Source organism: Phaeodactylum tricornutum, chromosome 4 (assembly GCF_000150955.2).
Source record: "Phaeodactylum tricornutum CCAP 1055/1 chromosome 4, whole genome shotgun sequence".
Lineage (NCBI taxonomy): Eukaryota > Bacillariophyta > Bacillariophyceae > Surirellales > Neidiaceae > Phaeodactylum > Phaeodactylum tricornutum.
In genome coordinates, this window is record NC_011672.1 from 660472 (window position 1) to 688228 (window position 27757).

The following is a 27757-nucleotide window of genomic DNA, read 5'->3' on the forward strand; positions in this document are numbered from 1 at the left end:
TTACCTGAAACGTTGGGATCCGTTAAAAAGCTAGATTTATATAATACTTCTTATACAAGGGTGCAGTGTAAAGCTAATTATATTGAAAACGTGCTGTCCCCTATTAAAAGTTTTCCGCTTTTCCCATCCCCTTGAGCGAATTTTCTCAAAGAAAAACAACACCGTTTCAACTGGCGCACTATCTTACAATAAATAATAAATAATATTAAGGAAAGATGAAATTAGATACATCCTCCTAGTTACTTGTGCTAACTGCAAAAGCCAAGGGCGAACGGACTTTGTTACCAGTTATGTAAAATTCGGACTAACAAATTGATCACCGAAATTTTATGAGAAAATACGCTAACAGTAAAGGGGATGGAAAAAGGTGAAAAAATCCCTAAAGGGGACAGAACGTGTTCACCTTAAGTAGCTTCATTTGGCGCCAGTATATTGTTAATTGTTCAAACTATTTAAAGTACATGCCAAAAATTTGTGACGGGTGCGTACAGCAAGTGCTGGTTGGAAACGTATTCCAGCAGTCGCTGCTACAACCAGTGCAGGCCTTTGGTCCTGCACTTGTCCCGCATTACCCTCGCAGGTACGCCATGATACAACAACGCGTCTCGTCCGACCTGGAAGACGTCGACGTGGAAAACGAAGCAATCTTGGGCTACAACAACATCCCCCCGACAACTGCGCATTGCATTCCAACGCGAAAAGATCCAATCCAATCCTTGGATTCCATGACGTACGAATCGGATCTGATCAAAACCTGGGAGCAGGACCCTTCTCAACAAAAGGGGTTTTATCGGGATGTCGAAAGACTACGTCGCTACTTTGCCGGATTGCCTGTTATCAAGGCCGTCTATCGCGTTTTGAAAGAGGCCAAACAAATCAAACTACTACTCGTTGTATAGCCATTGATAGAATATACTGTACAAACTTGGTTCGTTAGTGGTGGCAGATAGGTTGCCCTGAGATCTCCATCGGACGCGCTGCGATATATACATTGGAATCCGCCACAAATTTTTGGTAATTAGTTTAAATAGTTCGAAAATATAACAATATACTGGCGCCAAATGAAGCTACTTATATCGAACACGTTCTGTCCCCTTTAGGGAGTTTTTCACCTTTTCCATCCCCTTTAGCGTATTTTCTCAAATTTTATCTATTTATAGAGGCAAATCGTGTAACAGCTGGTAAAATTGAGACTGACAGAGAGCGTTTCATGAAAAGCAGCTCTCGAAATCGACTATTGAAACCACATCGATTACCATCATGGCCAAGGCTTCATCTCTCAAACGAGGAGTGTCGTCCCAAAGGGGCCTTCTGGCTTCGCTATGGTCGCTTGTAACAGTAATGACAGTATTAGCTTTCATAGTTGCTCTCATCTTTACATTTGCTGGGGTACAAGAAGGCGACTCCTATTCCAACCGAAACCAGAATACGAACGATCAAGACGCGAGCGATCCAAAAGTGGCAGTGACGAGTCGAGGCATGGCTGTAGCGGCTCTCTGGACAGCTGTTCTGGCTACTCTAATCTCAATTTTCGGGACTGTCATTCTGGGATGGCAGTCGCCCACAGGACGGTATTACAGTTGCTGCTCCACAAAGGTACACCAAACAAACGCACTGTCCCTGGGCAGTTTCATCGGAACCGTTTTTATGTTCGCGAATCTGACCTTCATATGTGCCATTCTGTTCGGAGAATTCGAGGTAATTTTCATCCGGGTAAAGAGCACTTTTTGACTTTCCTTTGGACGTCTCTGACATATATTTTCTTCTTTCTGCCTTAGATTCGTGACCGATGCGGAGAAGGAGAAGGACGGAAACGAGATGGCGTAGCAACCGCTTCAGCGGTCGCACGGTCGTCGACGGCCTTCAGCATAGCGTGCCTCTTCCTAACGCTCCTGTATGGGGGGTTCGTCTCCATTTTGTTTGTCTATTCCGAGAGCATTTTGGAGGAACTGACAGCCGTCGAAAAGGAAGATTTGCACAACGCAAGGTGTATCCATTCCGCATCGCCAACTCCATTTGCAACCGCCTACACCGGCTACATTGGAGAGCGATTCGATGTACGACGAAATCTAGGCAGTAGTGCTGCTGGCTTACTGTTAATGACTCCTAAACCGGCGAACTGCTTATCCGATGGTACGCTGACATAATGACAATGATGGCAATCAATTCTCTACGTGTAGAGTGATGAAGATACATGGGTCCTAGCGGGAGTACATGATGCTCTCTTGGCCCATTCTTACCGAGACTTTTAGGTACACCGTTTTTGGCAGCTCAGTTTGTAGCAGCTCTAGATTCTTTGAATTTGAATCCGCTTTCCACCACGTTGTACTTGAATCCGAGTTGGAGTGTGACCTACAACCATCTCTCAGTCCCAGGCTACTCTCAGCGCAATGACTTTCACAAGGAAATTGTTTCCTGAGCCAAGGCCATTTTGATGGAAAAACCCCAAAACAGTATCGAACTCCTCTGATTAGAAAATCCTCCGCTTGCCGAAATAAATGATTGTCAAGTGAGCACAATGATACGTAGTTGAGCTTAAAGATAGCCTACCTCTCTTAGAATACAACTAGTAGGTAGTTTGACTTTCCAAGATAGCGAGCATTCTACAATTTACATAGATACCCACTCTGTAGCCCTAGTAGTACCCTATGTGCAGCGACCATACAAAACATAAAAGTTTCTTTGCTCAAACCGCGGGAAAAAGAAGTATTCATATGTATACATACATATCCTTTTTTCTTTAACAATGCTTTTAAAATTGAATATTTTAGCAATACAAAAGTAAAATTAGACAAATATCGGTATGTCGCTTTGCACGCTTGTTGACTCTCACCTTTTTGGACCCAAACACCGTTGGGTACACACTCCAAAAGAGGCACCGACTAACTGTGAAGACCAATCAGCAACCTTCATTTCCTGTTTATTGATCGCGTATTGAATACAATAGTTCCCCGTCTATCAAAATGGCACAGGAATCTTTCCGCCGCCGGAGCGACCATGGAGCTGTCATGCGCAGTATCGATGAAGAGAACGCAGACGTAAACCAAACTCGCCGTCAAACGATTGGCGTGGGTACGAAGTCAAAAGCTCTGATGACAAGGACGACGCCAGCCTCTCAAAGTCAGTCCAAAAAGACCCCATCGAAAACTCGAGTCAATCTAGGCTCTGCCTCATCATACTACTTCAAGCACATGCCTAAGACTCCATTGGATGTCTCCATGCTGTCTAAAAATCAGCAAATGATAGAAACATCTGTCAATACTGCACGGGAAGACAGCGACATTGATATTTCGATCAATGAAAGCTTCCTCCACGATGCTACCGCAAATTACAACGGAAGTTTAGCTGCTGCGGAATCGAGCTTTCTGACGGTCAATAGCAGTAGTAGTGAAGAGAGTGACATGCTGAACAAGAGTACACTTAGCGACACCACGGAACTTACCGCTTCTAACTTTGTCAAGGCTGCGTTTTCACGCCATCGTCTGTCCGAAGCTTCTCTGCTATCAACCAGTCTTCATGCTTATTCGGATCAAAACGTCAAAGAGAACATAAAGCTTCGAACAGGAGAGAATAATTCAAACCCGGATGCCCTCAGGAACCCTCCTGGGCTATCGCCTCCTCGCCTGCCTTTTGGTAGAGTCAAAGCGAACGTTGATGGCAGTACTGATACAGAAATCGTCACAACGGCCGGTCACGCGAAGAGACGCCAAACTCTTCCTCCTAACGGGACCATTGATATGGCTTCGGAAAAGGCTCAGCCGATCGCTTCTGTTGAGCGACGTAATTCCTGGCAATCAGTTCCCAACGAAGGTGATAAAAATGTAACATCCTCCGAGCTGACGGTAGAAGCTTTGCGACAGCTGACTTCTGGCTTCAAAGAAAAACGGCTCCAAAGAAGCCGCCTGTCTTCTGACCATCGTGCTTTTGTTTTGAATAGCTCTCCGAAACTATCTATTCCATCCCTCTCACCTGGTCTCACGTCCAGCAGTAAACGAAAGAGCATGTCGAACAATGACAAGAGTGTTGATATGACGAATAATGCATTGGACGATCTCTTTGATGGTTTGCTTGATGCCGACGAGACTGCTGATCCGTCGCTTCTCGCATCGGTTGACTGTGGTAAGGATGAATCCTTGGAACGAGGCTCGGTCTTGAAGGGACTAGTGGAAGAAAATGAGTTTGAAACTGAGATGGCAAAGGGTAACACCCCCGGCAATCATAATTTTATCCAAAAATCAAAGAAGGAAGGAACTGCAGCTCTGTGGGCGAACTCGGAAATCTGCAGTATTGGAATTCACAGTTTTTCACGTCTGGACTCTCTTTCGCCAGCGTCGACTATTACTTCGAAAGGTTGTCTGAAATCGAGTGACATACCAACGGGAAAGTCGCCTCGACCCCTTCCAGAAGAAATTGCATTTTCCGAGAAAGCGGTAGCCAATGCAGAAAAAAAGTCTCCCATTGACAGCTCTCATCGGAATCTTACTCCCAGCAAGCTACAAAACCGTCTGACACCAACGACATTATCCGGATCTCCAATGAGGTTTTCTGGTGAAAGGCGTTACGATGATGACGCACCCCACAGTTCGAGTAATTCTTCTTCGGGAGAAGAGATTCGTGATATATCTATGCTTAGTCCCTCAAAGGTGGTATCAGTAGATCAACTGACTCCATCAAAGCTATTGGGTCGCTTGACGCCGACAACGCTTTCTGGATCGCCCGTGCGTATTCCCGACCCAGCGTCAATTGATTCACCAGCTCGAAACACGCGAAGCTCTCTCAAGCCAGTCCTCGAAACCCCCCTACGATCACCGCTGCGCCAAACAGCATGGGCCGCGAAAGACAAGACTGATACACTGGTTGATTCTCCGGCTCGCAATACTCGGAGCGCTAAAAAGGCAAAAGCTTCTCCATCTCCCAGTCTTGATGACCCTACTCAGAATGGTGAGACTTTCAAGCGTAAGCACGATACTAGCTTTGAGTTATCCGTTGGGGCTGCTACGGAAAATAACATGACGTATGAAGTTCGATCCTCGATTCAGAAGCGTCGGAAATCATCAGGATCTATGGCTGTAACTCTCAATTCGGCTTTGCGAAAAGCAGGAAGTGCCCACAAGACGTTTCCCAGCGGAAGGAAATGTGTCGCTTTTGGATCCCCGGAGATAGTTGAGTACAACATCGGTAGCCCATCTATGAGTATGACGCCGCTCCCTGCGACTCGAGCGAAGGAGAGCTGCACCCTTCCAGATGATACCATAGAGATTGAAGCCGATATGGCAGCCTTGCTTCAAACCGGCGAAAGACGACTTGGATCAGGAGAATTTTCCATAAATGCGCAAGATGCTGGGAGCACGCCGTTTATCGGAAAGAGATTGGCCATGGCCAATGATAGTATTGGTGAGGACAGAACTATCGAACTGGAAGGAAACCTCCAGAAATTGATCGACGGAGCCGTTAACGTCGATTCCGATTACGCCCAAAGTAGCGATGACATGGAGGTCGATGTTTCTGACGCCGATGCCACGGAGGAGTTTGACCAAACCGTACAGTTGGAAGTGAACATGTCGACATTACTTCAGCAAGCCAATTCGGACAAACCTAAGGCAACTACTACGCAGATCATAAAAGATGACTTGGCAGTTGGGAACAACTCATTTGAAGATGAAAAAATTGCGGATAGTCCACTGGAGGAAGATATAACAGTCGAACTCGAAACAGACATGTCTGCAATGATTGATGCTGCTCAGCATGGAATCCGCGCCCCTCATGGACCAGAATATCTTGGCCATGTCGCTGGTACAGTGAAGGACAAGGAAAACGAAGCTCAGCTTGAGCCCGACATCGAAAATGTAGTGGCGGCTGCAAGTGCACGTCTGCGTCTCTCAATATCGGATTCGCCGGAATCCAAAGCAAACCAACGCCGTTCCTCGATCGCTTCGCGTCGCTTCAGTGTGGCACCGGAGAGCCGACTCTCCATTTCATCTCAGGGAGACCGCCTTATTGTTTATCAAGAAGACTCACCTGTAGAGAAAGGTGTTTCTTTTTCACCCCAATTTCCGTCAAAAGCCATAAATAGCGCTACATCAGACAAGGCAGCCTCATTGTTAGACCTGCGGCTGGAGGAACTTCTGCATGCTTGTCCAATCGAAACGCAGGAATGCGGGATTCCAGACATTCTTGCATTTCTCAGTGAAATCACTCTTTCTATTGACGCTAGTATTGTTTGTGACACCATGGATGCAATATTTCCTCAGGTATGCAATGAAGTCATTTCAACCATGGAACCAGACATCGATCTGTCGTCAGTGGTGGCGCCGTCCAGAGAAGACGCTGGGTCGCTCATTGTTCTGCAGGAAGAAATTAGATCTGGTTTTGACTCTGAAATCTCAAGCAAACTTTTGAGCTTATCATACGCTGTGCAGAAGGTAGAGGATTTTTCTTGGAGTACATGGGTTGTGTCTGTCGCTGAAACACTCCAAGGCCACGTCAAGACAATGACTGAAGAACTGGATGAAAGCACTCACATCATCGCTGACTCCAGTGAAAATGCCATAGAGCTCGAGTCCACTCTAGCAATTATTGCTGACAAAGCTGTTCGTAAGGCTCGACGAAAGAGTCTTGACCGGCGCGTAGTAAGTCAACTAGGTTGCAATGATGATTTATCCCAACAAATCTAACTTTTTCCTTGCTGCTGCTCAGTTTGATAGTATAGTACTAAAGGAAGAAATTACTAGCATGGAAGCCGAGCTCGAACGTGCCAAAGGCTACCTCGAAAAGGCAAAGCGAGAGGAAGAGCAGACTACTCGGATCATAAAGAAGGCTGACCAATATCTAAATATTTCTATCGAGCAAGAGGATCAGATACGCGAGGTAGAGTCTCATGAGAAAAAATGGGTTGTACTCAAAGGATTAAACAAGTGGAAGGCGAGACCCATGGACGACAGGAACATTTCCTTCATCTTTCCTAGTCCCTTTCTATGTGCATCGATATCATTCACCCTAGGTGATTCGGTTGAGTGCCATGCGCAGATTAAAACCGATGTCAGCAAAAGAGGCGAGACGAGTACTCGAAAGCGGTTTCAGACCCTTCAACCGTTTCTAGAAGAGAGATCAAGAGAAATTTGCAATATTGCCAATCTGGTGCCTATCGATCAACCGACGCACATCGGCAATGTCCTGACAGATTTCGTTCGAACCATGAGTCGTCTTGAACGAACAGCCAGCGAAATCGCGTCGCTCCAGAAACGGTACGGAGCAATTCTTTCTCGCCCTTTGAACAGCCGTCATTTTGAGCTCACCGTCGACTTCACGAGTCGATCCGGTCACACTAAGCTCCTTGGTATTTTTGTGATTTCGGAATCATATCCTTATTCTCCGGTTGATGTTTGTCTGGATGTTCTAGAAGGCCAACTTAACATGGAAGAGATCCGCAAGAAGCTGGTCAAAAACGCCAAGCCAGGATTTTGTTATTTATCTCGTTCTGTGGATTTTATTGCTGCGTGCATGGGATGACGGCGCAAATATAATACAGCCATATGGATTAAGGGGTTTGCAAATTGCAAGATTAATATTTTATATTAGAACAGGAGCAGATTGGCGCTCTATTCCACATAGCATTCAATAACGTCGTCCGGTTCAAACGCCTCAAAATCGAGGAGGCCAATTCCACATTCGTTGCCTTCCTCAATCGAGTCCGTTTCTGCTTTGAAATTTCGCAAGGTCTTGATTCGACTTTCGATGAGGATTTTGTCCCCTCGCATAACACGAACATTTGCTCCCTTCTTCAAAAAGCCGTTTGTGCATCGGCTGCCTGCAATATTGCCCGTTCCGCCAATATTGAATACTTCTTGAACCTTGGCAGAACCAACATACTCTCCTTCAGGTGTCGGGGATAAGACTTCTTGCATTCTCGACTCGACCGACTCAATGGCATCATAAATTATATTGTAATATTCAATCGGCACCCCGGTTACGCGGGAGTCTTCCATTGCGGCGAATGACGCTGGAATATTGAAAGCAATCACGGTTGTATCCGGTGTAACGCTTGCAATGGCGATATCGCTTTTGCTGACTTCGCCCGCTTCACTCACAAGAACTTTTACAGTTACAATTGCTTGATCATCTTCGCGCTTCAAATCTCTAAGAGCACGAGTCAAAGCTTCGGCGGAGCCCTGGACATCAGCCTTGACAACGACACACATTTCACGACTCTCTTTAACAGCACCAAATGTCATCGCAACAGAATCCATCAAACCAGCTTGATAAGAAGACGAGGACTTTTCCCTAGCTATTCTTTGCCTGTTTTCAGCCATTTCACGGGCTGTCTGTTCGTCTTTCGCAACAATCAGAACATCCCCAGCACAGGGAACGCCCTCAAAACCCACTACTCGAACTGGAGTGCTAGGACCGACCTCTTTCATGCGATCATTATTTGATGTTGAGAGCAAAGCTCGCACCTTTCCATGGGTTTCACCAGCAACAAAAACATCTCCGACACGTAGGGTTCCTTTCTGAACGAGAGTTGTTGCAACTGTACCCAAGCCTTTCTCAACGTTTGCTTCGACTACAATGCACTCCGCATCACGATCTGGATTTGCCTTAATGTCCTGAATTTCGGCCTGTAGCATGATCTTGTCTAGCAAGTCGTCGATGTTGGTGCCTTTTTTAGCACTGATCTGAGACGATAAAACATCGCCACCAAATTCTTCCGTCAAAACATCGTAGGACGTAAGCTCGGTCATGACTTTTGTAGGGTCGGCAGTTTCAAGATCGCACTTGTTAATCGCAACGATAAGCGGTACACCTGCCTGGCGGGCACATGCAATGGAGTCTGCCGTCTGTTGCTTTACTCCGTCATCAGCAGCTACCACTAAGACAATGATATCGGTAATGTTTGCTCCACGTTCACGCATATCAGTAAACGCTGCATGTCCAGGCGTGTCCACGAAAGTTATCGTTTGATCGTTTCGAGTGACTTGATAGGCTGCAATATGTTGCGTGATACCGCCCGCTTCACCGGCAGTGACTTGAGTCTTTCGGATGGTGTCCAACAGAGAAGTTTTTCCATGATCAACATGTCCCATGATGGTAACGACAGGAGCACGAGGTTTAAGATCGGCCGGGTCATCTTCATCAAACACAACTCCAGTCGCAAGAGCGCTCTCTTCCAAGCCCTCCATCCTGGGACAAAGAGGGAATAAGTTAGAAATCATCCATGTCCTTCTACTAACTAGCCAAAGCCACCTGTGATATACTTACAGATCGTCTTCCATATCCTCCGCTCCACCAACAATCTTTCCGAAACCTTCCGCAACCGCCACGCAGGTTGCTGAATCGAGATTCTGAGTCATGGAAGCCATGACGCCCAGATCAGTCATCAAAAACTTGATCACCGACACCGGTTTTTCCTCAAGGATTTCGGCCAAATCAATGACCGAAAGAGGGCCATCCGGTAGCATCACTGTTTTACGTTCCAGAGCAGCTTCCAACCTGGCATATTTTTCCGACGTACGGTCTCGTTTTTTCAAACTACCACGGCGTTGGGTAATCTCCGCCGCTCGTCCCTTCTTTCCCGTTCCAATGCGCAAACTTTGTCGGTTCACGTTGCGTCCGTCATCACCGGCACCAGGCTTTCTTCGTTTTTCCGGTCGCGCTGGGGTTGTACGTTTGCGACCAAAATCCTTGGCGGACGGAGGACCCGAGCCTGCTGTTTTCACAAGGCGCAAACATGAAAGAATGTGAGACATCGTCGCGCTTCTAAACAACACCTCGTAATGGATCACACAACACAACAGGCACCCGATGGAAGGAAGGTATGCCGTCGAAAGCTACGGATGGTTCGCAAGCAACAAAACCAAGAGAGGAAGGGAGGAAGAACCCAACATCATGACATCGAAACTCTACGAAGCAGTACAACCAAGGTAGAATATCATCTACCTCAAAAGGCACTGCTTCACACCCCAAGCCCCCTTGGGCATACCTACCAGTATCGTACGGTGCGTTCAACTCACTGGCACCGGCTGGTCCACCTTCTCCTGCAGAAGCAACCGGACGCTGTGGGCGATCGCTGCCACGGGAGGCTGGCCGTTCTTTAAAGTTGTCCAGCGCTTCCTTTCGCTCTTCTTCAGTCAAAGGTTCTTGTTCTACGACGCGGACAAGCTTGCGTGGGTTGGTCAGTTTGAGCACGGTTCCACCATTACCCCCGCCACTATTGCCGCGATTGAAAGTACGACTTCCTCCACCACCAGCACCTTCGCGGCGGGGGCCCCGTTGTCCGTTCGGATTGTTCGGGCCTCGTGCCGGACGACTGTCTCGACGACCACGATTTTCCGGACGACCAGTGTCCGTCTTGACCTCACTGCTCGCCAATACTAATGTTCTGTTCAAGGGAATTGGCGGAGACACAAAGGTGAGCGGGAATGCCGATTCGAGACAAGTGTTTCAAACAAATACGCGCGGACGAGGAAACAACAGAACGTACCCCCATGGGAGATTGACGGGACGCGTTGCGAAGGATGAATCTGTCTTCATCGGACCGACCCAGGAATGTTGCTTTTGAGTCGTAAATGCTCCGGAGAAAGAGCTGGTCGCGAGCAAGAGCGTCGCAACGAGGACCAAATTCTGCGAACACACCATGCTTTTCAATTTATTTCCAACAATAATAGTACGACACAATCCTAAAGGCAGCAAGCTTTTCTTAGCAAATCTCGATCTGGTGGATATCACAAAGCTGATGCAATAACAACAGTTTTGGTGAATGTCGTCGGTTTGCACAAGATAGGCAAAAAGACACTCGCTTGCGTAAAACAAGGTTTTCTGCGGTTGATGGCTGTGGGAAGGGGGGCTTCCAAGCGCTGGTACTGTCGTCTTGTCTTTTTCTGTGAAAGGGAATTGGGAAACCGGAGAGTGTGTGTGTATGTGGTTCTGTTCGTCGAGAGGGTTACAGATGCGTGGTGGTTGTGCGATGAAAATCGGTGTGGCTGGCGGACAGTACAAAACCCTGTCAAGTTGACTTGATCGTGATAGCGAACCATTCTACGGTAGGTTCGTGCAACTTACTATTTCAGTCAACAGATATCGGGGGAGAAGGAAGAAACGGTAAAACCGCGTACGTTTGTCGAGGAGGCCGATACGACGGCCAGGCAGAATTCAAAACCCGGACTTTCATGTCACGTTTTACACCATGAGTGAGAAACTCACAGACAAATGATAGGAAGCAGTCTCACAAATCCTGATGCAAGCTATGGGTACATCTCAACACTTTCTGAGGGATTCTGTGTGGGATTTATATTTTGATGATTATTCTCAATGTGAGAAGGACAATCTTTTGGAACATGGTGAAGGATCACTAAGTGAAATGGATGATCCAAAAGCAATGGACCAGCAATAGTATCATCTCTTTCCATTGTTTTAAAAAGTCATTGATCCGTATATTGCCTTAGCATAGGTCCTTGTATCCACTTTCTAACTTATGGCAAGCATTGAAAGCAGGTTAAATTTCACAGTCTTCAGGCTTGCTTAGGTTTATTGATGATGAAAAATCTTGAGCTAGGATTGTGTCAGTAGGAATTTGTCTCACATTCACGAACTAGTATACACTAACAAAATAGGATTCTATATTCCAGGTGCCAGATAGATGACTCCATGCTGACGTGTGGCTCATTTTGAAGTTCATGACGTTCGATCTGACGTCAATTTCAGATTCAATCCAGACAGATAGTAACCAACCAAAGTAATGCATATATTGGTTATACTTATTTGCTTTCAAAATGGATAGTGACCTGACGTAATCGATGACGTTTGCCATTTCGTACGCGCTGAACTCACGGAGGCGACAACTTCGAGCGAGCTCTTCGGGCTGCTTCGCCTTGTTTTCCCCAAGCATCTTCGATCTGATTGTTGTGAGTATTTGACGCTGGATAGATAGCAGATCTCCATGCACGGTTTGCTCGCTCTCCCAATCTGTTCGTCATAAAGATTCCGACAATGAGAGTCGTCGTCAACCGTGCTGAACCACTTGTAACTTTGTTGTGCTTCCTTTTTTCTTCGTCTTGTAGGCTCACTTCCGGTTTCGTAATGAACCCCACTGCTCCTACCGGATTGTCTATTATGCGAAAGAGGGTCGTCCCCACTCGAAAGACATACCGACCGCCTCCGTCGCTAGCATTCGGACAGTGCCTTAAGCCCTTCTGTAAGGAATGCCCACCGCCAGATTTCCAATTCTGTGCTGTTATAGCCGATAGCAGCGACTCTGCGTCTGAGAGCGGCAGTGAAGCTTCGTTCGAAGTCGAACCAGTCAAGTCGGGTCTCTTTGGTATCCAACAACGCAATTGGTCGGTGGCCGCCGTCAAAGACAATCTGCTCAAGATTTCTAATTGGGCATCACTACTTTGCGTTCTCGACTGCACCATTCTCCCTCTTGTCACTATTATCCTTCCTCTCTTTGGTATTGTCGCCGCATCACCCGCACAAATGGAATGGCTGCACGAATTGGGCCATCAGATGGCGCTTTATTTCGTTATGCCCGTTGGAGGTCTGGCCACGACCGTGAATTATACCAATCATCGGAAGTTCTGGATTACCGCCATCGGCTGGCTCGGTTTAGTGGCTGTCTTATCAGCTAACGCTGGGTGTCACTTTACTCACGGTATTCACGGGCCCGTCGGACACTTTCTGCACAAATGGTTGCACGTCTTGCACCACGGGGTCATTCACCGTGTAACAAACTTGGCCGGATGTGCCATGCTCATTACATCTAACTATCTGTCTCACAAGGCCAAAGGTGGATGTAAGGAACCAGGCTGCACCGTGAAGCACTAGAAGAACATGTTCTTGTGTGAGCATGCATCTACTTTTGGTTTCTTCGTTCCCCAAAGCCAGCGACTGCGACAACATCATAGATATGTATCAATCATATCAGCCATTAACTTGTGAATAAACAGTAAGATTGGGATTATTTTTGAAGACATTCTTTACCATCAACTAGTAGGGGTACTTCTTCATGATATGACTTTGAGTGGGAAAGAGATGAGGCATGGCGCGTCGATCATATCCCGTCCAAATTAGAAGTGCTAGAGAAGGATGTGGCAGGGGATACTGCTTCTAAACAAAAACCCTACCCTGGCACACATTCTCGGTGATGGCGGAATCCAATTTGTCTCGGGCCATCAGAAATGAGAGAATTACACTTGACTAGCACAGTTGCGACGAGCAATGCATTGACTGTCTGACAATTATACGCCCATCACTGCAGGAGTACTTGGAATTGACTGTGAATAGGTTTTTCAACCTTCCGATCAATTCAACTTATGATTCGAAAACTTGGCTTACTCTGCTCGGTGTTCGTCCTGGTGCAGCACACGGTATCGGCGTTTCAAGTATCGGGAGTGACCGATACCTGGTTCCATTCACGCAAGTTCTCCTCCGTTTGGCATTTCGGCAAGCAAAAGAATGGACGTGGTAAAACTATGCAAGGTCAAAATATGTTACCGATGGATTTAACCACCGACACGATCGCCATAACGACGACGATAAGCGGCACTTGGCTCGCCGAAGTCCCCGTCTCACCGGAACCGATCCACACGGCTTTTACCGTCGCCACCTTTCTACCCCAACCATTTTGGCTTCTTATGATCGCTCTCCCCAACAATCCGATTACCAAGAAAATAATGGGTGGACTTGGTACGTTATGCTTTGTGGATAGAGGAATGTGCTGTGAAGTAAAATGGCGAATGGGCCTCTACTATCCAACAGAAAGGGTGAGGAATATCTTTGGTTTATCCGCCTACACGTCTACTTCGCAAACATTTCGCCGTTCGCCATGTGTTTCCACATTCGCCAATTAATTTAAATTTTCCATTTTTTACAGATATTCCTTTGCTATGCTGCTTGGTACACTTCTTCATTGTGGCTACTTCAATTGTCCAGCAAGGAGCAGGAGTAACGGCACCGCTTTCCGAGTTTAACAACGTCTTTGATCCCAGTGGCGACCCTCAAAAAGCTTTTATGGGAATGACTTCGAATTATCCAAATTTTGTCGCGGAGGAATGGTCGCACGTGTTGACCTGGGATATCTTCGTGGGCCGCTATGTGTGGATGGACGGTCTGAAACGTGGCATCTTTACTGCTCCAGCCGTTCTCTTTTGTAACCTCATTGGACCTCCCGGTTTGTTGATTCACTGGATCACTTGTAAGCTCTCCGGCAAGCCCATCTTTGAACCCTCCGAAAAACAAGAGTTTGAAAATCTCTGAGTGATTGTAAATTGAAGTCCTGTCGTGTCATTGGGGCCTTTCCAGAAACAGTTTGAAAACAAGAAGCTAGTTTAAACGAAGACATTTTGCTTTAAAAGTCTTCAACGCTACTCTGTACGTCACTGAAAGGTTAAAAATGGCAGAGAAATCCTTTTTTCTCGCGGCTGAACAGTGGCCATGTCGTTTTCATCCACTTTCGGAACAGTTGATAAATAAAAGCGCAGCAATAGCTAGTCCAGCCTACCGACATGCTTAGCAGTGCAATCTTCCAACTGGTCCGCCAAAGGCCTGCACTTGACAAGGTTCCCGGTTTTTGTCATTTTCCCGTCAAGACAGGCTAGATAGGCTTCCTGGATATCTTGGCATGGCGTGGCCTTTAGCTTTTCAACCACGGCGGCGACGCACTTGGTAAGCTGCAGGTCCATTAAACCTAAGGCGTAAGGAACCTTGATAGCGTCGAACAAGGACAATCTCTGGCAACGATTGACGTACCTTATCACCCTGCAACGAACATACAGCAGGATTGTTGTTGGCCTTTCGTGCCAACAACGACGCCTCCATAGCATCCGCACACGATATCATATAAGCCTGCCACCAAGGAAAGACATCTACGAATGAGTTGTTTAAATTGCTCTGTCATATAATCGGTTGATTTGAAACTGATCTGTCGACACTTCCACATCGATAAGATGTAAGGATTTTTTGCTCGAACAGCTTGTTTCCGTACTTACCGGGCTGTAGCTTTGCAGGACTTTCGCAGTCACCAAATCGTCCATCGTAACGTTTCACTTTTGTAGATACAAATGCAAGTAGTCAAAGCACCATTCGAGCTTGTGAGGCTAATGGAAGTACAGATGGAATATTCCGCTGCAGGACCCATCGTCGGTTTGCTTGTTTGCTTCAACTGGGTAGATGATTAGGTTTGTGGTTTCAATTAAAAATAACAAAGTTGTTGTGCGTGCTATTAGTTTGGATCCAGCGAGGCTACCTATGAAATTCTATGCTGGTAGGATAGACATTCTGCATTAACTGTAAATGTGTGTATTTGCTCTCGACAGTGATGCTTTCCTTAGCACGAAACCTTTCTTAATCTAATTAGTTTCTAAAACGTGCGAGTCTCGAAAGGTTTGTTGTCCAAGTGAGAGAAAGGACTAACTGTAAAATGACAAAGACGTGCACGGATCAATTGTTGACTGTGAGCGTCGCGGTAGATTTTGGAGAGACGTGGAAAAGGGCATGATTGTCATATAAATGAACGTTTCTATGCCTTCATCCGTGCTTGGCTTCTGAATCATTTACAATGGACCTTTACTCTCAGACATCATAGATATAGCGTACTCGATGTTCAACTATTTCCATGTATCCACTTGCACAAGAGCAAGACCTACTACCACTACGCCCTACTGTGCCAGACTGAGCCTGCGATAGGCGTCTTCCTATGGACACCAGGCTTGATTCCACGCATCGTCGCCCAAAAGACTCACCAGGCGCTCATTGTGCGGTGCGTAGAAGCGTTCCAAGTAGACTTGCATCGAGTCATCGGCGATCGGATCGTAAGAACGAACGTTTTTGGCTTCTTCATTCTGTATCGAAACGCATGGCAAATCCAAATGCTTCCAAACGGCTTCCATAGCAGTTGTTACGCCGCGTTCTCGAAAATGCTCGAGCTTCATAACCAGAAAAGCTGCGGGGTCAAACGCCACGAACCAGGGTCGAAGTTGTAGTTCGTACAATCCGCGGCTGATCAGACTGTGGGATCCCGTGTGTAACGGGACCTGTGCTAGATACCTATCGTACGCCGCGTCTTCTTCTGGGCTACCCACAAACGTATCAAAACATGCTATATCCAAAACACCGTCGTCAACATTCCAGTACGGGATCAGTCCATGCGTTTGCATCGTGCGCATATCGTCGTGCACTACCTCTCGGAACGTTTTGTTTCGCCATTCAGAGCCTCGAGCCTTTAGCTGCGCTGGTGTACCCTCTGAACTGGTAACCATGGCAAAATGTGACTCCGCCCGCCGGATGGGATTCCGTAACATTACGAAAAACTTGAGGGGCCAGTCGAAAATGTTGCGAATGCGTGGGATTACCCGACGGCTATCGAGCAAGTAGGATGGTGTGGAATCGCCTGTTAAACACGACGGATGGAGAGACAGTTCCTGGGTGAGGTAAAACTTGTGACACCAAGCGCGTTGCGCTTTGACGGACTTGAGTTTATCGTTCCAGCGCCAATCCAAACAGTGAGTTTCCCGACGGCGTGCAGGAACCACCAAAGGATGCTGGACGATGTATTCGTAGAGCGATGTGGTCCCAGCTTTTTGCGCTCCGAGGATTAAAAAGGAAGGTGTGGGACGCGACCCCCGATTCTCCAATCGATCAATCGACCGCCGTGTTTGGAGAAGTTTTTCACCGGGTCGGAGAAGAATCCGGGGGAGCAAGGGAAAGTCGGCGTCAACGTAATCGAGAATCAAATGCACCCGGTGATCAGTGTCGCAGTTGGATACGGCGTGCTTCGCCTGGTTGTTGATTTCAAACACGTGACCAGGTGTACAGGGGATGCGCTGGAGGGAATCCAGGGCTACGCCGCATTGAAAGACGACCCGATCAGGGTTCTGCACCAGAACCGGTACGTGGACGCGATGTGTGTGTCGGACCCATTCTCCCGTATCGTGGTGGACGGGAATGGTCACCCCAGGTGGCAAGGACGCCAGCAGCATGCGGACGATCCGCTGCGGTGGAATGCGCAAAACGTCCAGAATCGGTTGTACGGCCAACCGCATGTCATCGCGCCCGTGCCACCAAGGCAGTTCGTAAATATCGCGCAAAAAGTCGTCGCAAAAGACGAGAACGATTTTGTTGATACCCCAGGCATCGTGCGAGGGACGGCAGATGGCGACGTTGTGGACGGCGGCGTTGGGTTCGCTCCATAAATTGGTGATGGATTTAACGTCGGAGGCTTGAAACGTTTTGCGCTTTTGGGAACCGGAAGTGGATGGATTGGGCGACCCTGTCGTCGTGCTTTCTGTTGCTGTCGTCGTCGTGGTTTTTGTTACCGACATCGGTATCACCGGGACGGTCTGATTGTATCCTTCGCGAACCAAGTCCTGCAAGGCCGTCACATCGACAAAACCACGCGTGTTCCAAGTGGGAAAGTGTTCATCGACGACCACCCAGTCTTCCCGATCGTCGTCGTCTTGCGGATTCGTTGCAGATTCGATCAAGGTGGCGCTCCCCCGTGCTAGAAGGTCGTCTACGGGACGAGTCTTGTAGCGCAGAGCGATTTCCTTGCCGTCCGACACACGAACAGCTGGTGTAGGTTGCGACTGCTCCACCAACTTGTTTGCTTGTGCGTGCTGTCGATCAATTTCATCCTGCGGTGTCGGACCAGTCATGATTCAGCGTGATGGTGGGAGAAGGGGGTGGCTCACTCACTGTCCGGGAACACAAAGGCCCCGTTTCCTTGTGGAAGGGATACAACACCCCGCCCATTTTCGGCCGAAGCGAAAGCAGTTTTTTGCGTGGTGCCCAAAAGAGTCCCGTATGTACGGGAACGCGATATGTTTCCACGTGGTAATATTGGAACCGAACAGTTTGGGGAGTTTGGTCGGAGTGCGATGGTTGTGACCGTGACCGTGAGTTGGAATACTATCGGCGTGACTGACCAGTCACGTTTGGATGGGAATCCCAGGCGATGGATTGGATCAACCAGTACCGCGTACCCGCACAGGCACCAGTTCCCTCGTATAGAGATGGCGGCGCTCTACGAACCGTTGGAACGGGTTCGAGCCCAATCGCTCCGATTGGCTTTGTGCTCGAACACAAAAAAGACCCAACACCAAAGCGCTGGCCTACCCCCTCCGTTTCCTCTCACCAACCGATTACCGATCGTGTGCGTGTAAACGGAACCCTTTGTTATCGTGTTGTATTTGTTGTGACAACTAGTAATTGTCGTAACCGTTGTCGCCATGCCGTCGAAAACAGCGAGTCATAGTTCCACCGCGAATCCACACGGCAAGTCACGGGTCGCCGAGACGATCCGCATGTTGGAAGCCGAATCTTCCGATCTACGGGGTTTACTGCAGTCTATTAACGAAGCTCAATCCTTGGAATCGAACCGTCACAACCTCGAGACTGTCCTCGAAGGCCCTCAGGGTCTGGCACGTCGCTTGGGAACGGACCCCAAAGCCGGTCTCGACCGAGAAACCATCGAAACCCGCCGAGCCTGTTTCGGAGCGAATCGCCTGCCCTCCGCCCCACGCAAGACCTTTGGACAGCTCTTTCTCGACACCTTCGACGACGCTACGCTGCAGATTCTTATCGTGGCCGCACTCGTGTCGCTCGCCGTTGGCTTGTACGACGACCCCGCCACGGGCTACGTCGAAGGCTGCGCCATTCTCGCCGCCGTCCTCGTCGTATCCTTCGTGACGGCCGTCAACGACTTTCAAAAGGAATCGCAGTTTCGCGAATTGTCCGCCGCCAACGATGCGGTAGACGTTCTTGTAGTCCGGAACAACGTACACTGGCAAATACCGGTGGATGAATTAGTCGTGGGGGACGTTGTCTGCGTCGAAGCCGGCGACCAAATACCCTGCGACGGAGTTCTCCTTGTCGCCGATGATGTCCAAGTGGACGAATCTGCCTTGACGGGAGAACCGACTGACGTGGATAAAAGTTTACAAAATGACCCTTTCGTCCTCTCCGGATGCACCATGGAAGCCGGGACGGCCAGATTCCTGGCCATTGCCGTCGGCAAAGACTCGCAGTGGGGTATCATCAAAGCGCATTTAGACAAAGAACACTCGCAGACGCCGCTACAGGAGAAGCTGGACGATATGGCGGCCATGATCGGATACATTGGTATGGCGGCCGCCGCCGCTACTTTTTTAGCCATGATGTTCATCAAGGTCGTTCTCAAACCGTCCTACCTGGCTCATATTTCCGTCTTTAATTACGCGCTGGAAGCCTTTATTATCGGCGTTACCATTGTGGTAGTGGCCGTCCCGGAAGGTTTGCCTCTGGCGGTGACCATTTCCCTTGCCTTTTCTACCAAGAAAATGTTGGCCGACAAGAACCTCATTCGTCACTTGTCTGCTTGTGAGACCATGGGCAACGCCACAAACATCTGCTCCGACAAGACGGGAACCTTGACCGAAAATCGTATGACGGTGGTGAAAGGAATCTTTGCCGACACGAGGTGTGACGACACCATCAATCGGGTCCCGGTCTTGATCAACAAAAAGGCACTCGAGGTTATTTTGGAAGGAATTGCCTGTTGTTCTACCGCCAAAGTGATACCAGCGCAAGCGGCCGTTGCCAACGAACACGGTATTGACGATCTGCATCTCGTCGACGATCGCCCCCACATTATTGGCAACAAGACCGAAGCCGCCTTGCTTATCCTGGCGCGTTCATCCTGGACCCCACACGACGATACCGACCAACGTCGCGTCGACGCCAACTTTGGAGCGGAAGGTGGCTCTCGTCTCTTTCCTTTTTCGTCGTCCCGGAAGTGCATGACGGTGTTCGTTACCAAGGACGAAGCTGCAGTCTCGGATACCAGCATTCGTACTCGTCGTGCGACCAAAAATGTCCAATCTTATACATTGTACCATAAAGGAGCGGCCGAAATTGTGTTGGATAAATGCACCAAATACCTGGACATTGACGGTACCGAAAAGGAAATGTCGGACCAGAAGCGAGAAGAATTTGCCAAGCTCATTCGCGAATTTGCTTCGCAGGCACTGCGGTGTGTGGCACTAGCTCATCGTCGGGACATACAGAACGTGGTCGATCCGCAAACGGTCACACAACAGGATTGTGAAAAAAAGTTGGAAAAGGAAATGTGCCTCGACGCCATTGCGGGTATCATGGACCCCCTGCGGCCGGACGTTGTTGAAGCCGTGGCTATTTGTCAACGTGCGGGCATCTTTGTTCGTATGGTGACGGGGGATAACCTAGACACGGCGGAAGCGATTGCTAGACAAGCTGGTATTCTGACGGAAGGTACGTTGTGTCGGATCGAAGCTTGCACCTACGTTAAGACCTGTCTTATTTTCGATCAACATGATCGATCTTAGTTGTCTAACTTCAGTCAATCTAACCCTTTGACTTACTCTCGTTGCTTCCTGCAGGCGGTATTTCCATGATTGGCGAAAAATTCCGCAAGCTAACGCCCGCCCAACTCGACGAAATTCTTCCTCGTTTGCAAGTGTTGGCCCGCTCAAGTCCGGAAGACAAGCATACACTCGTCCAACGTTTGAATGGTGCAGCCATCCCGTCGACCGAATCAGAATGGTGTGAAGCGCACCCGAACAAAGACTTTGCGACCCAACGTAATTTGTTACTTCCGGGCTACAAGGACGAATGGGCCAAGAGCCGATTTGGCGTCGGGGAGGTCGTTGGAGTCACAGGAGATGGAACGAACGATGCTCCCGCACTCAAAGCGGCTGATGTCGGTTTGTCCATGGGATTAAGCGGAACGGATGTAGCCAAAAAAGCTTCAGATATTATTATTATGGACGACAACTTTGCTTCCATCGTCCGCGCCGTACTTTGGGGACGCTCGGTCTTCGACAACATTCGCAAGTTCCTTCAGTTTCAGTTGACGGTCAACGTTGTTGCCTTGACAATTACCTTTTTGGCTGCCGTCGTGGGGTACCAACCTCCCCTCAACGCGGTCATGATGCTGTGGGTCAATCTGATCATGGACACCATGGGTGCACTCGCTCTCGGTACCGAGCCACCTCTCAAGGAGCTTTTGGACCGCCGTCCATACCGCCGCGATTCCAGCTTAATTAGCCGTCCAATGTGGCGCAACATTTTGTGCCAAGCCGTCTTTCAGCTTTCACTCCTGGTCTTTTTGCTAAACAAGGGGCCCGCCATGTTTGAATGCGAAGACGGTTCCAGACATCACTTTACTATTCTTTTCAACGCTTTTGTGTTTTGCCAGGTGTTCAACGAGTTCAATGCACGTGAAATTGGAGATCGCTTTGATCCACTTCGTTCCTTGTCCGAGAGTCCCATGTTTTTACTAGTAATTGTCTTTACCATGGTGGCACAATGGGCAATCGTGGAGTTCGGAGGTGACTTCACACAGACGTATCCGTTGAGTTGGGAAGAGTGGAAGATCACCGTTGGTCTCGGAGCGATATCTTTGCCCGTCGGTTTCTTCATGCGATTGATCCCCGTTTCAGAAGATCCCTCTACGTTCGCCGGTATTGAGCGAAAGAACGGCAAGCCCAAAGAGATCTGGTTGTTGACTCCTCTTCTGATGATTCTGGTTCCAGTCTTCGTGGCCATTGTCTATCAATTGGCTTACGAAATTGACGAGTTTGCCCATGAGACCGAGCATCATTTACCATAGTTGGAGAATATTAGGAATTCATACTAAGAAGTTAAACGGAGCTTTGTCACCCTGCTTGCGACCAATTAGCTTGTTCGGAAAGTCAAGTAGCGATTGCCGAATGTGCTGACTATTAGTTTTAATTCTTACGATTGATGATAAAGTCAGCAAGTGCTAAAAGAGCTGTCGCTCGATCACCAAAAGGCTCCAGGGATTTCTTGGCTTCGGCCACCAGCCGCTCTGCTTCTTCCCGGGCACCGTCTAGGCCCAAAAGCTTGGGATACGTAGTCTTGTCGGTATCTTCGTCTTTGCCGGCGGTCTTGCCTAGTTCTTCCGTGCTCTGCGTCACATCAAGAATATCATCCGCAACTTGAAAGGCCAGACCAATGTTAAGTGCGAACTGTTCACACGCTTTTACTTCTTCCGCGCTGGCTCCACCGATAATGGCCCCACTGGCAACCGCGACTTGCAGCAAGGTCGCCGTCTTGTGCGTGTGAATCCAACGCAAATCTTCGAGCGTGGCGGAACCCTTGCCTTCGCATTCCAAATCCATCACTTGCCCCCCGGCAAGACCCTTGGCGCCAACGGAGCGCCCGAGTCGCACCACCACATCCAGGACTCGGTCCGCAGCGACGCCCTTGGTCTGCTCAGCGACGTGTCTGAAGGAATCGGACAAAAGTGCGTCCCCGGCCAAGATAGCCACGTCTTCACCGTAAATCACCTGCAATACAAATTCCAGTGCATAAGTGTAAGTGAAAGGGCAGCATCGGTAACGAGTCCGGTGAGTGCGACTAGGATGGCTTTTGACAGTCGTCAAGATTCCAATACAATACGTACGTGACACGTGGGTTTCCCCCGACGCAGATCATCATTGTCCATACTCGGCAAATCGTCGTGAATCAAGCTCATGGTGTGAATCATTTCCAAAGAAACAGCTGCCGGCATGGCGGGTGTAGAGTCTCCGTCGTTGAACATTTCACAGGCTGCCAAGCACAAGACCGGTCGAATCCGCTTGCCACCCGCCATGAGCGAGTATTTCATAGCTTCGACAATCTTTTCCGTCTCTTTCTCGGTCGATACGACGGATTCATCGAGGGCCTTTTCGATCAAAGGCAGCTTATCCGCAATGTACTGATTCAAGTCGAAGTCCGTGGCGGCAGTCGATTGCAGGGTCACTCGAGGACGAAAGTGGAAGGTAGACGGGGCGACAAAGGCCGACGCCGACGAAAGGGTCGTCAGAGAGACCAGAGCCAACAGAGAAACGCGCATATTGGGATAAGGTATGTTTGGTTTCTACGAGTTGACTAATTGTAGGAACCAGCCGATTAATAAAATCTCCGATTTACAGTGAGAAAGTAGTATGCTTCGGTTTTGGAGGGATGTATCCGTCCTTGAACAGGCCAAGATCATCTAATGTCGTTGCTTGATGTTGTCTCACAGTCACTACTACCTTACAAAATCCTCCGCTTGGCATCACGTTGCTCCAGCCAAAAGTACGCACACGGAACTTCAACCTGACAGATAATTTGACAAAATTGGTTGTGGCTTTCGTAAACAACCAGATTCCTCAATACTTGACAGTGAGATTCCTTCCTAAAACTCTATCCCTAATTTCCAGTGGGACGAACCAGTCCGAAGATTGCCGAAGGGAAACTTTGCAGGTGCGGGGCCGAGACGCCACTGCGCGTCCGCAGTGGCATTTCGATTGCAACAGATCCCAAAATACTCGACTGCGTTGCTCTCGGGATCATTGCTTTTATTGGTTTAATTGCGGCTTTCTCCTGTCTAGCCTTTACGCATCACATTTATTCAATCAATCATGTCGTACGATCGCGCCATTACCGTTTTCAGTCCGGACGGACATTTATTACAAGTTGAATACTCCATGGAGGTCAGTAGTCCTGTGCATCTACTGCATATACGACGGTAGCGTATTCATCACAGTCAATTGACTTCACGTCATTTTTGTTGTTTGTAGGCTGTGCGTCGTGGAAGCACCGTTGTAGGCGTCCAAGGAAAAGATTGCGTCGTTTTGGCGGTAGAAAAGCGAGCCATTGCCAAGTAAGTGCCCGCTTAGGTTGATTGATTTTGTCGACCGGCAATGGAAGCGCTTTGCAAGTAACTGTGCCAGTGTTTTTGACGCGCGACGATTATACTTCTCTGCGGTTCTGACTATCTAAATTTCCTTTTAAGGCTGCAAGACTCTCGCACAATTCGAAAAATCGTCTCCATTGACGATCACACTGTCCTCGCGTTTGCCGGACTTACCGCCGACGCCCGCGTCCTCATCAATCACGTGCGCTTGGAAGCACAATCCTATCGATTATCCATGGAGGATTCCCCCTCGGTAGATTACACGGCACGGTATCTGGCCAAAATCCAACAATCGTACACCCAACAGGGCGGCGTCCGGCCCTTTGGTATCTCCACATTGATTACCGGCATTGGCGCTGATCCGCAAAATCCGGACAAACCCTTCTTGTACCAAACCGACCCAGCTGGAACGCATTCGCGCTGGAAGGCTCAAGTCATTGGCGGCCGTAATGCAAAATCACTCCGTGAATTTCTAGAAAAATCCTACCAACCGGATATGGATGAAACCGCGAGTGTACGACTCGCCATCCAAGCTTTATTGGAAGTTGTAGACAGTGGTGCAAAGACGATGGAATTATGTGTCGTACGTAGTGGAGGCACCAAAATATTGCTGGATGAATCTCAAATTGAAGCCGTAGTCAAAGAATTGGAATCTGAGCAACAGCAGGAGTCGGGAACTGCGCCTGTGGCTGAATAATGGAATAGACGCGCATTGCTCACAGTAAATGTAAATGCCAAAATAAGGGTGCTTTCAATTAGTTCTTCCTTGATAGCAATGCTTGACACTCTGCGTCTGTTTGTATGAATAGGCGCAGGTTTTTTTGTAGAATCGTCTTCTCTAGAGATAGTTCGGGAAGCGCGACAGCTAAATATAAAGCTTCGATTCCAATCTATACTGCATAGCGCTCTTCAGGTTGTACTCGAAGCTACATTTGAAGCGAGCGGGAAGGCGTGCTTTACACACTCGGAATTGTTCTACCGGTTTTTTCTGCCATAGATTTTAACTCTAACCCATTACGACCTATAATTTTCTTTCTGATCGTATTTACTCTCAAACCCGGATTTCAGAATGAAGCAGCAGCTTGTCGTACGTCAGTTTGAGTCTGTCCATCACTCACCTCCAATTTGCTTCCTCATAGAAAATCGGAAGGAGGATTCCGTATGTTCATTTCCTGGATTGTTGACTCATCACAAGATTGCCTGTTTTGTCCACCCCACAAACGCTGCACGGAATCTTGATAGCACACTGCTCTCTCTACGCTCACCACAATCTGGACCCATCAACCTCCAGCTCTGGCGATCCGCAACCACACCACAATCATCAACAGCAGGTGTTCCGCGCTTCCACTCTTCGTTATCTCGACATTGTATTCCTTCCTGTTCATACATACCTTATCAAGCGACCATGGCATTTTCACAATCTACGCTTCTGTTCGTAGCGGCTATGGCGGTATTGTGTCAGATAGAGGCCTTCTCTCCGGCTTCTTTTCCGTCGCAATCGGTAAGTTTCATCTACAAATACATCACAGTCTTGTCTACGGTGCGAAGATGATGGGTTATGAGGAATTTTGACATTGGCTTATGCGACAGAGATATCAGACGATGGATGCATATACCTTCATTGTATATGTGATAGGATTTTCCACGAAGAAGGTAGTTTCGCTGCGCCTTTAGGAGGTGTCCCTGTACTGGTGTCGTAGCAAAGGAACGCTGAAGCATCTTTCCGAAGATCAAATATGCCTTTTACGGAGAATTTGGGTTCTGTGTATTCTTTAGCGTTTGTGTTCTTTTGACTTTACCGTACCATTTTTCTCACGACGACGCACGTGCATCTCCTCAATAGGTTTCACACTTTGTCAAAGAAAGCCAGCGATTCCAGCCAATCGCCAGCTCGATGATGGACGATGAAGATGACACGGAAGAGGACTACATCGTAAACGTCGGAGACCTTGAAAACGATGATGATCTTGATGCTGGCGTAGAAGACGACGGCGAGCCACCAGCCTGGGCTCAGTCTAAGGAACGAGTGGATGAACTTCGTGCCAAGCACCGACGACACGAAAAGGACACTGGCTCCCCCGAATACCAAGTTGCCGGCATGACCGAGCGTATCGCCTACTTGACCAAGCATTTGCAACAGCATCCTAAGGATTTTTCTACTCGCCGTGGTCTTGTCGCACTTGTCAATAAGCGCCGTCGGCTTTTGAACTATCTTTCTCGGGAAGATACGGGACGTTATACGGAATTGGTTGCCAGTCTTGGTGTTCGTCACAAGGCGCCTGGTCTTGTAGAGAGTCGCAATGAGGCATACCGTCAGTTTCCGTCTCAAAAGGCTACCAAAAAGCACCTTGTTACCAAATCCAAGAAAAAGTAAACTCTCTTGTCAACAAACTAGATTTCAGCTTTTTTATGTTGTATGTAGTTCGAAAAGCTCTCAACCTTTTCGCATCCGTCTGTTGTGGCTTTTCATTCAACTGTTTGCAAACAGGATTTTGTTTGCTGCTACATGGATGACTTTACATTAAGAAGCCTAAACAATGAGTCTTACATTATGCATGTTTGTAAGCCCAGCAATAAAGCCACCTTGGTTCCTATCACTTAAACCGCCGGCCCTTTTGGTGACCCGAGGATTGTCAGGTAATGCTTCATCCTGTCCTCGAACTGCATATTTGCATCTTTGACATCAGCACTTTCATTGCGGACATAGAGTTAGGTAGTATAGTTGCTGGTCCATAGCCGTTGTTGCCGACGCTAGTAGCGTACATACATACACATTTGCAAATCAAAACAATATTGATTCCTAACATTTGCAAATCAAAACAATATTGATTCGGACTAGTCGTTCGTGCGCACGGACGTGCGTGTCGCAGGCAAGTCAGCGCCTCCGCGTGACTCGTCCGAAGCACCCGAAATCCATCAACGTGCGTGTTGTCGAGACTGTATGAAATTGCGAAGCGCACCACCATGAGAAGGTCGACACGACCATCACAACATATTCAGCAACAACCTGTATCTTCTTGTATAAGCATTTTAGACAAGGCTCGACTTCAAGTAGATCATGAAGACAGCTTTTCCTCTCACCCTCGCTATCGCTATCGGATCGGCTACTGCATTCGCTCCTTCTCAGAAAGCTTTTGTAGCTTGTAAGTCTATCGGATTCTTTGGTGTTCCGGATCAGAAGCCAACGATACTTACTTTGTGCTCACATCTTTGGTCCGATGATATTACAGCGTCGACGAGCCTTGCTGCTGAAAATACGCGGAAAGAGTTCCTCACACAGGCGGCACTTTTGACGGGAGGGTTCCTTTTCTCCCCCAGCCAAGCCATGGCCGCCAAATACGGAAGTTTCGGTGCCGGATCTCCGGAAGTCTTGGACCCGACCACGGCCGAGATAGACACCGATATTCTGGCCTCTTCAGCCGTGCAGGGCGCTTTGAAAAAGGTGGAAGGATACCGCTCAATTGTTAAGGATATGCAAAAGGCGTTGGAAAGCGACGGCCAGGCGAACCTACGTCCGATTATCATAAAAAATCTTGATTTTGCGAAAATTCGCGATACCATGAACACTCTGAACACTGCCTTTGAAGAGGACACCCAGCGAGGGACCGACCGACTAATTCGTGTCATCTTGCAGGATATAACCGAGTTGGAACAGGCCAACTTACAAAAGGATGGTATCCCTCGCAGTCCCCGTCGACTTGAAAACTTGCAGGGAAAGCTTGTCAAATTGGATCTAGCCTTTGAAGACTACCTTGCCTTTGCCAAGTGACCAACCAATACATATTTTCCTTCGAAAGCTAAGCAAAAATATAGGATCATTTCAATCACTTAAAACAAATCTTAAAGCTGCAACAATGTTTTTCAGAAGTGGTGGGTAGCTGGATGATGGGAATTTTTTTTACAAATGCAAAAGGGGAAGATGGACAAAGACAGCAAAAGTCAAGAGCAAACCACAAAGATTGCACAACTCTAAGAACAATTTCCATAGTGCTCCTGATGCTTGGGAAAAAAGAAAAGAGACAATATCACTAGTGTCTCATTCCAAGCAGGATAGATTGCCAATTCTTGGTG

General features: G+C 48.2%; 13 protein-coding genes across 13 annotated transcripts; 9 read left to right on the plus strand and 4 right to left on the minus strand.

The window, feature by feature from the left end:
* Window positions 1-461: 461 nt before the first annotated feature.
* PHATRDRAFT_33915 (predicted protein) lies at window positions 462-899 on the plus strand (the record flags this gene model as incomplete). Its single annotated transcript, XM_002178236.1, has 1 exon — window positions 462-899. The coding sequence occupies one exon, from the start codon at window positions 462-464 to the stop codon at window positions 897-899; it is 438 nt and encodes a 145-aa protein (XP_002178272.1).
* Window positions 900-1260: 361 nt separating this feature from the next.
* Window positions 1261-2419, plus strand: PHATRDRAFT_33916 (predicted protein; the record flags this gene model as incomplete). Its single annotated transcript, XM_002178237.1, has 3 exons — window positions 1261-1698; window positions 1779-2133; window positions 2253-2419. 3 exons carry the CDS (start codon window positions 1261-1263, stop codon window positions 2417-2419), a joined length of 960 nt encoding a protein of 319 aa, XP_002178273.1.
* A 544-nt stretch (window positions 2420-2963) lies between these two features.
* Window positions 2964-7542, plus strand: PHATRDRAFT_44469 (predicted protein; the record flags this gene model as incomplete). Its single annotated transcript, XM_002178238.1, has 2 exons — window positions 2964-6629; window positions 6697-7542. The coding sequence occupies 2 exons, from the start codon at window positions 2964-2966 to the stop codon at window positions 7507-7509; spliced, it is 4479 nt and encodes a 1492-aa protein (XP_002178274.1). The 3' UTR covers window positions 7510-7542.
* A 56-nt stretch (window positions 7543-7598) lies between these two features.
* Window positions 7599-9455, minus strand: PHATRDRAFT_10835 (predicted protein; the record flags this gene model as incomplete). Its single annotated transcript, XM_002178516.1, has 2 exons — window positions 7599-9170; window positions 9288-9455. 2 exons carry the CDS (start codon window positions 9453-9455, stop codon window positions 7599-7601), a joined length of 1740 nt encoding a protein of 579 aa, XP_002178552.1.
* A 2617-nt stretch (window positions 9456-12072) lies between these two features.
* On the plus strand, window positions 12073-12816 carry PHATRDRAFT_33920 (predicted protein; the record flags this gene model as incomplete). Its single annotated transcript, XM_002178239.1, has 1 exon — window positions 12073-12816. One exon carries the CDS (start codon window positions 12073-12075, stop codon window positions 12814-12816), a length of 744 nt encoding a protein of 247 aa, XP_002178275.1.
* Window positions 12817-13304: 488 nt separating this feature from the next.
* On the plus strand, window positions 13305-14247 carry PHATRDRAFT_33921 (predicted protein; the record flags this gene model as incomplete). The annotated part of the gene is made up of 2 exons (XM_002178240.1): window positions 13305-13677; window positions 13865-14247. The coding sequence occupies 2 exons, from the start codon at window positions 13305-13307 to the stop codon at window positions 14245-14247; spliced, it is 756 nt and encodes a 251-aa protein (XP_002178276.1).
* A 230-nt stretch (window positions 14248-14477) lies between these two features.
* On the minus strand, window positions 14478-15077 carry PHATRDRAFT_44472 (predicted protein; the record flags this gene model as incomplete). Its single annotated transcript, XM_002178517.1, is given in 3 exon segments — window positions 14478-14720; window positions 14740-14835; window positions 14979-15077. The coding sequence occupies 3 exon segments, from the start codon at window positions 15021-15023 to the stop codon at window positions 14478-14480; spliced, it is 384 nt and encodes a 127-aa protein (XP_002178553.1). The 5' UTR covers window positions 15024-15077.
* A 606-nt stretch (window positions 15078-15683) lies between these two features.
* On the minus strand, window positions 15684-17702 carry PHATRDRAFT_44473 (predicted protein; the record flags this gene model as incomplete). The annotated part of the gene is made up of 1 exon (XM_002178518.1): window positions 15684-17702. Exon 1 carries the CDS (start codon window positions 17640-17642, stop codon window positions 15684-15686), a length of 1959 nt encoding a protein of 652 aa, XP_002178554.1. The 5' UTR covers window positions 17643-17702.
* A 513-nt stretch (window positions 17703-18215) lies between these two features.
* Window positions 18216-21667, plus strand: ATPase1-2B (P2B, P type ATPase; the record flags this gene model as incomplete). Its single annotated transcript, XM_002178241.1, has 2 exons — window positions 18216-20253; window positions 20382-21667. The coding sequence occupies 2 exons, from the start codon at window positions 18216-18218 to the stop codon at window positions 21611-21613; spliced, it is 3270 nt and encodes a 1089-aa protein (XP_002178277.1). The 3' UTR covers window positions 21614-21667.
* Window positions 21668-21731: 64 nt separating this feature from the next.
* PHATRDRAFT_19000 (farnesyltranstransferase) lies at window positions 21732-22932 on the minus strand (the record flags this gene model as incomplete). Its single annotated transcript, XM_002178519.1, has 2 exons — window positions 22430-22932; window positions 21732-22313 (listed from the first exon to the last, which is right to left on the minus strand). The coding sequence occupies exons 1-2, from the start codon at window positions 22859-22861 to the stop codon at window positions 21732-21734; spliced, it is 1014 nt and encodes a 337-aa protein (XP_002178555.1). The 5' UTR covers window positions 22862-22932.
* A 434-nt stretch (window positions 22933-23366) lies between these two features.
* On the plus strand, window positions 23367-24439 carry PHATRDRAFT_19004 (predicted protein). The gene is made up of 3 exons (XM_002178242.1): window positions 23367-23483; window positions 23571-23653; window positions 23786-24439. The coding sequence occupies exons 1-3, from the start codon at window positions 23412-23414 to the stop codon at window positions 24381-24383; spliced, it is 753 nt and encodes a 250-aa protein (XP_002178278.1). The 5' UTR covers window positions 23367-23411; the 3' UTR covers window positions 24384-24439.
* A 1261-nt stretch (window positions 24440-25700) lies between these two features.
* Window positions 25701-25955, plus strand: PHATRDRAFT_7893 (predicted protein; the record flags this gene model as incomplete). The annotated part of the gene is made up of 1 exon (XM_002178243.1): window positions 25701-25955. A coding segment is annotated over one exon (255 nt), but the record flags the coding sequence as incomplete, so codon positions are not given.
* A 789-nt stretch (window positions 25956-26744) lies between these two features.
* On the plus strand, window positions 26745-27455 carry PHATRDRAFT_33928 (predicted protein; the record flags this gene model as incomplete). Its single annotated transcript, XM_002178244.1, has 2 exons — window positions 26745-26829; window positions 26917-27455. 2 exons carry the CDS (start codon window positions 26745-26747, stop codon window positions 27453-27455), a joined length of 624 nt encoding a protein of 207 aa, XP_002178280.1.
* Window positions 27456-27757: the final 302 nt, after the last annotated feature.

What these genes read in the sequence shown, in the direction of transcription:
- PHATRDRAFT_19004 (XM_002178242.1), top strand. Translation starts at nt 23,412, where the DNA reads ATGTCGTACGATCGCGCCATTACCGTTTTCAGTCCGGACGGACATTTA. An exon ending in AAGTTGAATACTCCATGGAG is followed by an intron (nt 23,484 to 23,570) that starts GTCAGTAGTCCT and finishes TGTTGTTTGTAG; the next exon opens with GCTGTGCGTCGTGGAAGCAC. An exon ending in GAAAAGCGAGCCATTGCCAA is followed by an intron (nt 23,654 to 23,785) that starts GTAAGTGCCCGC and finishes TTTCCTTTTAAG; the next exon opens with GCTGCAAGACTCTCGCACAA.